The following is a 7,833-nucleotide window of genomic DNA, read 5'->3' as shown; positions in this document are numbered from 1 at the left end:
AACTGAATTTAAAAGGACTGACATTTGATTGGCTAATCTTAGTTTAAAGCAGCCAGCTCGGGCGTTTAAACTAAGTTTAAAACCGTACACTAAAAAACTGGCCCTAAGTGTACGTGTAAAAGTGCTAGACCTATCAGTCTTTTTTCATTCATGGTACTATGGAACCATGTTTTTAACCGGCGAAGGGTAACTTATTTCTGAAGTAGCGTTACTAGCTAGAAGTGTAGTCAGATTGCGGAGAAGTTTGTTAATCAACGGAAATCATATTCGTCGTCCCATTTACCAAGAACTTCTGCTGTTGATTTTAGGTATGGCTTTTCGCTTACCTCATTTGTTCATCGCTCAGACCACACTTTATACTCTCCTTCCAAACTGATAGCGTCTATTTGTAGCGTATTATATTCCCTAATTTTATATGTATGGAAGTAATAGTTCAACTCAAAAATGTTTATGTAATGTATATTTCGGCAATCTTTCTCGGAGATAGGAAGGACCTACAGTTTTACACCGACTCCGAACGGCGATTTTATTTTTATGAGAGTACACCCGGAGATTTGCCTTTCTTGTATATCTTTTTGCGATGTTGCTTTGAAATTATCGGTAATAAAAACCGCGAAGTCTGTTTTGCCTTTTCACGTTGGATAAGAAAGCAAATCGAGTGGGTCTGGCGGTAAACGAGGACCAGACGAAGTATCTCCTGTCATCAAACAAACAGTCAGCACACTCGCGGCTTGGCACGCACGTCCCTGTTGACAGTTATAATTTCGAAAAAGTACAGTATTTCGTTTACTTGAGAGCCAGCATTAACGTCAATAATAATGCCAGCATTGAAATCCAACGCAGAATACTCTTACCAACAAGTGCTACTTTGGACTGAGTAGGCAATTCAGAAGTAAATTCCTCTCTCGACATTTGAAAACCACACCCTCTAAGTCACTCATCATGGCAGTGCTGGTGAATGGCGCAAAATCATGGACAATAGCAACATTCGATGAGGCGACTCATGGAGTGTTCGGGAGAAAGATTTTCGCAGACGATGGAATGATGAGCTGTATGTAAAGAAACGGACATAGTTCAACGAATTAAAATATAGCTTGGTCCAGTCGTGCGAATGAACACTGACGATCCAGATTTGAACGCGTTTAACCCGAAACCCGCTGGTGGTAGCAGAGGAAGTGCGAAACCCCCACTGCGATGGGAAGACCAAGTGGAGAAGGATTTGATTTCACTTGGCATTTCCAATTGGCGTCAGTTGGCACAGAAGAGAAACAACTGGCGTGCTTTGTTGATCTCGGCCAAAATCGCTTAGGCGGTTACAGCGCCAAGTAAGAAGAAAAATGTGATCACTCCTTTCGTATGCTGGCAGACTTTAAAACCGTCATCCGCATAAGGGACACCATATTGGTGGCAAGTAAAATAAAAAAGGGTATGAAAAAATTTTTCGAATTTCGACAACTGAGCGATACTAGTATAAGTATGGAATTTTTTTTGCTTTATAAGTTAATATATAAGTGGTTTTCGTACGAATCGACAATTTCAAATTTTTGTATAGGAAATGATAAGAAAATTTCAAGATTTTCGATTCGTACGAAAACAAGAATACGCCCCATTATGTTTTCAAATCGAAGGTTTTTGTCGTAGTCTTCCTTCGAATAGAACCTTATTGTTTAAATGTAAGTACAAAATCCTTTGTCGATACTGAGTAATAATGCTTACCAATTAAGGAAATTTATATTTTTTTAAATTAAACTACGACATATGTTGCTATATTTTATGTATAACTAGCAGACCCGGCGAACTTCGTCCCACCCAAATTTAATTTTTGGTATTGAAACATTTTGGTCCAACATTTTCACAACCGTTTACGTTCATGATTTCAGTGACGCATTTATCTTCTAATATTACGGTTTGGTCGTTGTCAGAAGGCATATTTCCATTGCCGTTTAAATAACCTAGCAAAAGTGTATATGCATTCAAAGATACGTAACAGTTTCATTGCGTTTAAAAGGCACCCCGCCACCTTTTCAAATAGCTTGAATTTTCTCTAAGAGTATGGGATTGATTTCATGAACACTGCATATATCTGTGCAGTATCAAAAGTTCGATTTGTATGGGAGGAGCCACGACCCCTTTTCCGAGTTCTCTTCCACGAACATTTTCCGGGATATGCAGTATGGAAAATTCGGTTTGTATGGAAGGTGCCCCGCCTCTTTTTCCAATAACCACAATTTTTCTCCATGAGTATGCAACTGTTTTCATATATCTCCATACCATGTTCGAGTACTTTACCACGAACACTTCCAGAGATATGCAATATGAAAAATTCGTTTTGTATGGGGGGGCGTGGCACGCCCCCTGTGCCTAGCGGAATGAAATATACTTTACATCCGATTCTCATACCTATCATATATACACAAAAAATTGCATAGAGATCGGTCGATCCGTTTAAGAGGAGTTCGGCCACAAACACCGTGACACGGGATTTCTATATATTAGACTTAGTTTATAAAAATACAAATTTCTTAGTCTTAACGTACCTTTCGTTTCATGTAGAGCAATTCGTTTTGTGCCTTTAGCGCTTCCTTAATCTCGACCTCCTTTAGCTCATCCAGAATCTTCTGGTATTTTTCTCGATTTTCGACGTCTAACGCAACATGCAGATAGTCATGCCAATTACGTGAATCGAATCCCCAATGACATGTACGGTTTTCAACTTCCCGATGTACATGTCCGACAAATTTTTGCGGCGAGAACCAGCCTTTACACTCCAAGCACATTATGCAAGTAGGCTTAGTGTATGAGTACAAATCGGGTGTACAAATACCATCACACTTTCCAAAACAGCGGTGGTAAACTTTGAACGAAATGGCACCTTTTGGGATATCGTCATCATTGATGTAACTATTTCGATCGACACGATTTAAAAGAGCAGCACACAAACGCTCCGCATCGGTGCGTGTTATCAAACCAGATGCCTTAACATCAGGTGGCAAAATCTTCGCGGCTTTAAATTCCAACAACTGATCAGGTGTACACTGTGAACAATAGATACCGAGCTCATCGAATATGCGGTTTATTTGATCAAGTGTAAAATCGGCGAGCACATTATTAAGAAACTGTGGCAGGCACAAACGCATCTCCCCGCCCAGCGAGAAGCAGCCAATTGTTTTACCCTCCAGACGCGTTTCGTATAATACACCAGAACCCGAATCTGGTGCGGTAAATATAGGTTGTGACAATTCCGGTGGTGGAGGCGGTATGATCTTGACCGTGGTTAGGGGAGGTTGAGGTGGAACTGTTTGGGTTGGGGATTGTGTGGTTTGTGACGACATCGACAACGGAAGCGGCAGCGTTTGTGGTGGCAATGTGTCACCCAGCTCATGCGGCTCGGGCGAACTGAGCACCTCCTTTTTAATGAGTGGTACAGCGGGTGGCAATGCTGTGCCCGAATTTGGTGACTTGGAGCAGGTTGGTGATGACGACACTATTAACGGACAGTGTGGTTTGTTACTTGCTAGGCCGTTAGGTGGTAGAATCCCGGCCGAGTGGTGACCAGCGCAAAGATTGCGAGCACCCGCAATGTTAAGGTCGGTGCTGCTGCCGCCGCTGCCACTTACACCAGTTAAAGTGGCGTCAAGCGGACAGTTGGAGCCGGTTGGGCAGCCGGCGGCGGTCAGCGCATGGCCAGGTCCTTGCAAGCTTTTTGGTGCACTTGTCTGATATTTCTTCAGCACTGTGTGTATATTTGGCGTAACGTATTCAGTCATTTTTTCTTTAAACGTTTATCGGCCACTGCCTTCTACCGAAGGTGGTGGAGTGGGTAGGGCGGCAGTCCTTAGCTCGCTAACCAAAATTCGTAAAAATCAATGGCGAATACAGTTGAAGCAGCGGCGAGGCAGGTGAGATCAAATGGAATTGAATGTTGCATATGCGAACGCGCCCTGGTTTCAGCTTCATTCGAAGTAAGATGCAACACCAGCGGAACCAAGTAATAACACCGCAATAACTTACATATGTATAATGCTTTAATAGAATGCTTTTAGCGGAAGCTAGTTTAATTGCACCTTATATTTTCTTACACATTTACACTTTTCACACTTGTATAATTTGTGTTGATCTATTATTTTCTTCACAATTTGGCACGTTATCCATTCCATTCACACACAATATTTGATTTTTTTATTCGTTTAATTTTAATATTTTCGAGCGCTTAGAGTGCTCTTATGTTAGATTTTTCAATTTGAAAATTTTAATTTGCACTTCTATTTGGTCGCAGCTTCAATTATTTTCGCGCACAATTCCGACGGCATTTTTGTACTCGCGTGACACATACAACGCCAAGATCTCTCCATTTCCGCTCTTCCGCCTGCTGGCCATTCGTTTTACTCGTTTCGTTTTATTTGCTTTGCGCACTTCGCGCACAGCCCGGTTTTGGCAGCGACGGAATTTCAAAAGCAGCACCGACTACAAATAAAAACAAAGAATTAAAAAGCTGTGCAGTTATTTTTAAACTCACAGGCACAGCAAAAATTAGAAAAATTTCATTAATTCTCATGTTTTATTTTGATTTTTCATTTTGCTTTGAGCTACTTTTCACATAATTTAGCCTATCAATTCGAATATAGATAATACGAGTTAACTAGAAGTTGCACATACATACATACATATGTATATAAATATTGATCACTTTTTATTGATGATTCTTCTCTTCCACTAATCAAAACTCTCAAATGCGTACAATTTTCCACAAACTTTTAAAGAAAATAAATCATTGCATTGCATTTTCGCAAACACTGCAAATTCACATCACTGCTAAATTCACTGTTCGCTTGGCCGATACTTCCGTGGGGCTTGCAGGCGCATCTCCAAATGTGTGAGTATGGATGTATGCGTAAATTGTATCTATGCGTATATATATTTGAATGTACATATGTATGTACTTATATGAATCCGTGTATTTCAAGATAATATGCGCATGTAGAACAGCGCGCCAAACTGACGACCTCGCGACTGACCGTTCGACTGATGACCAAAATGCGGCGCTCTGAGGCCGAAATGTCAAAAATCCAACTGGATTCTGCTGCGGTTCTTCTTCTTCCGATTACTATATCGCTTCGTGCCGAGAAAAAATGGTTCTCGCACCCGACATGAGCTGCACTGTAAGTTGTTGTTATTGTTTTAGATAGTAAGCCGTCATCTGTTGGTATTAATACACTACTACTAATACAGAAACGTTAAAACGAGAGAGCGCGCCAACATGGGCACGGCGTCGAGCAGTGTTGCCAGAACTTTTTGGGCCGACCGGCTAAATTGGCAAAAAAAAGCGGCTAAAAACGGCTAAAATGTTTTAGTGAAATTTCACATAGACTCTGGCAAAAAACGGCTAAAATGTTTTAGTGAAAATCCACATGCTTTATTTAAAAAAATCGCAAGAAACGAAAGACTAGTTAACACCTGTAATTTATATCGAGTGTATATTCCTCATCATCAAATGAATCACTATTGTATATATCACCTGAATTCATTAATTTTAAGAGATCGTCATATACAGTAAAATTATGGCAGCATTTTTTCTTCACGTTTTAAACCGTATCTTATATATAAAATAGCGTTTAACGTTTTAACGCACATTGGATTTCTTTGCTTAGTTTTTATTATATTCATTGAACTAAATATTCGCTCTACTTCTGCATTACTTATAGGCAAAACAAGAAAGCTAAAAACTAGGTTGCAAAGGTCAGCAAAAGTTTTTCTCCTAGGGCATTTCGAAATTGATAAACTTCGGCCCAAAATTTTACAGTTGAGTCTAAATTACTCCAGGTATGTAACGTTAACCGTTGCCATAGCATCTCTATGGATGTTATTTCGTCGGCATTATATTTGTGTTTTTGTTGAACAAATACTTTTGGTTTAATTACTCTTAATGCATTTCCAACCGAAAAAAGTCAATTTTTTTAGTGTGGCAATATTTGTAGGAAGGCGTTGGCGTGATTCCTTTATTGAAGTGATAATAAAATAGCGACCATTTTCTCGAATTATTTTCTCGGCTTCGCGGTAAAAAGCGTTTGTGCTTACTTTTGTTTTTAAATACTCTTCAAAACTGTGATAAAACTGAGGAAATGGAGCAAGGTATGGTTCCAACGGGGAGCATATAGGATCAAATGTGTCCGCGCTAATAACCACTAGGGAGCATAGATGCGAAAGTAAAACATTGACTTCATTAAAAATCTTCATTGGGTCTGCATTATTGCTTTCGAACAACTTGTTTACTTTTTGCACCTGAAAATTAGGCAAATAGTAAAATCGGCTAAAAACGGCTAACTTTTTTTTACAAACCGGCTAACAAATCGGCTGCCGGCTAGATCGAATTTTCTCCGGCTAGTTGCTATCAAAACCGGCTAAATCTAGCCGGAAAACGGCTAAAATGGCAACGCTGGCGTCGAGTGGCCCCAAAGAGCGCAGCTGCAAATACTGCGACTGCGACCTGCGATGCTGTGAGACCACCACGTAATTTAGACGTTGGTGTGGTTGTGACAAGTAGCTTTGGCCGTTGCCGTAGTGCTGACTGGCGCGTGTTTTGCTCTCCCAGTTCGATTTTCATTCGCTTCGGTTCTTCTTCTTCTTCCGCTTCAGTTTTTGCTTTGTGTAGTTGTTGGTATAGTAGTTGCCTTTTTTATATTTGCTGATTAGAAAATACACTAAAAAGTGTATTGGAGACGCAGAGGCAGACTTTTGTCTCGGCTGTGTGTCGTCGCGACTCCCTAGTATCGACACCGCATTCAGCTCAGTTATGAAGGGTGCGGCGCCAAAGGGGCAAGGCAGCGACGGCACGACAACTACTTACAACTGAGACGGCCCAGTCGCTATCTGAAATCCTCACCTCCCCTTGACTTGCGACGCCTGCTAACAGGGTTAAGTTCCAAAAACTTTTGTTGTAATTGTTTTTGTTTTCTGCTTTTATTTACTTATTGTCGCAGTTGTTTTTATTTCCGTCAGTCTATACGTCTGCCAGTCGTATAGAATCTTGCCAAGTTTTGGTTTGTCGTCTACTTTACTTAATTCATCCACTTTTTCGCAAAAACTTGCGTATCTTATTTTCTTAAGCACTTTTTTCGTCACTTTTGTCACAGTATTTATGTACGTATGTAGTGGTATTTATCTACTTGCGTATGCATATTTTCTATAGCACTGCACTTTCCACGATTCGCCGACCATATTATTTTTCATCATCTTCCACTATTTTATTGCACTTGGCATTTTCGCAAACTATCTTTTGATAAATTGATACGAAAGATCGCTTTTCTATTTCATATTTTAAACTCTTTTTTAAATCTTAATCATGTGCCACTATATGCACTCGTAATCACTTTAATTAAATTCACTTTGCTAATGTCGCTTTATCATTATTTGGGTGTTCGCGTTTATGAAATATTCGTTGGTCTTTTAAGTATTTTTGCGAAATACGCCGCGCACACCACCTTCTTTCACGAAAGCAGCAGAACAACAGCGGGACAGCGTTATCGGTGACAGCAACGGTAGCGGCAACGTCAAACGGCAAATGCACCAACGACTACAACCAACATCGCTAAGTATCTCGCAGATATGTATTGGCAAAGTTCATACAAGTTCTCTACATTGGGTGCCGCCGCCATCATACTCAAACTAGTTGCTGCATGAAATCGGTTCGAACACAACCAGAGAATTTATATGAGATTTTCATTCACATTTTTTTATAAAACGACTATGCCCCACCAAGTACTATATATGTACATATGTATGTACATTAGGGTGGTCCAAAATAAGTAAAGTCGGGGGGAAAAGTATACCCCTTAT

The 7,833-nt window shown here is 40.2% G+C and overlaps 1 protein-coding gene across 3 annotated transcripts; it reads right to left on the bottom strand.

The window, feature by feature from the left end:
* Window positions 1-2,483: 2,483 nt before the first annotated feature.
* Window positions 2,484-5,286, bottom strand: LOC118751738 (ski oncogene-like). Of its 3 annotated transcripts, none has more exons than XM_036486551.1 (2): window positions 4,657-5,286; window positions 2,484-4,464 (listed from the first exon to the last, which is right to left on the bottom strand). In XM_036486551.1, exon 2 carries the CDS (start codon window positions 3,765-3,767, stop codon window positions 2,529-2,531), a length of 1,239 nt encoding a protein of 412 aa, XP_036342444.1. In that variant the 5' UTR covers window positions 3,768-4,464; window positions 4,657-5,286; the 3' UTR covers window positions 2,484-2,528. The 3 variants fall into 3 exon arrangements, with proteins under 3 accessions (XP_036342444.1, XP_036342445.1, XP_036342446.1); XM_036486552.1 differs by having other exon boundaries at window positions 4,665-5,286; XM_036486553.1 differs by having other exon boundaries at window positions 4,941-5,286.
* Window positions 5,287-7,833: the final 2,547 nt, after the last annotated feature.

The sequence above is a fragment of the Rhagoletis pomonella genome, unplaced genomic scaffold (assembly GCF_013731165.1).
Source record: "Rhagoletis pomonella isolate Grant_MI unplaced genomic scaffold, Rhpom_1.0 Rhpom_scaffold_00944, whole genome shotgun sequence".
NCBI classification, from domain to species: Eukaryota; Metazoa; Arthropoda; class Insecta; order Diptera; family Tephritidae; genus Rhagoletis; species Rhagoletis pomonella.
This window is presented reverse-complemented; position numbering and strand designations above follow the sequence as displayed.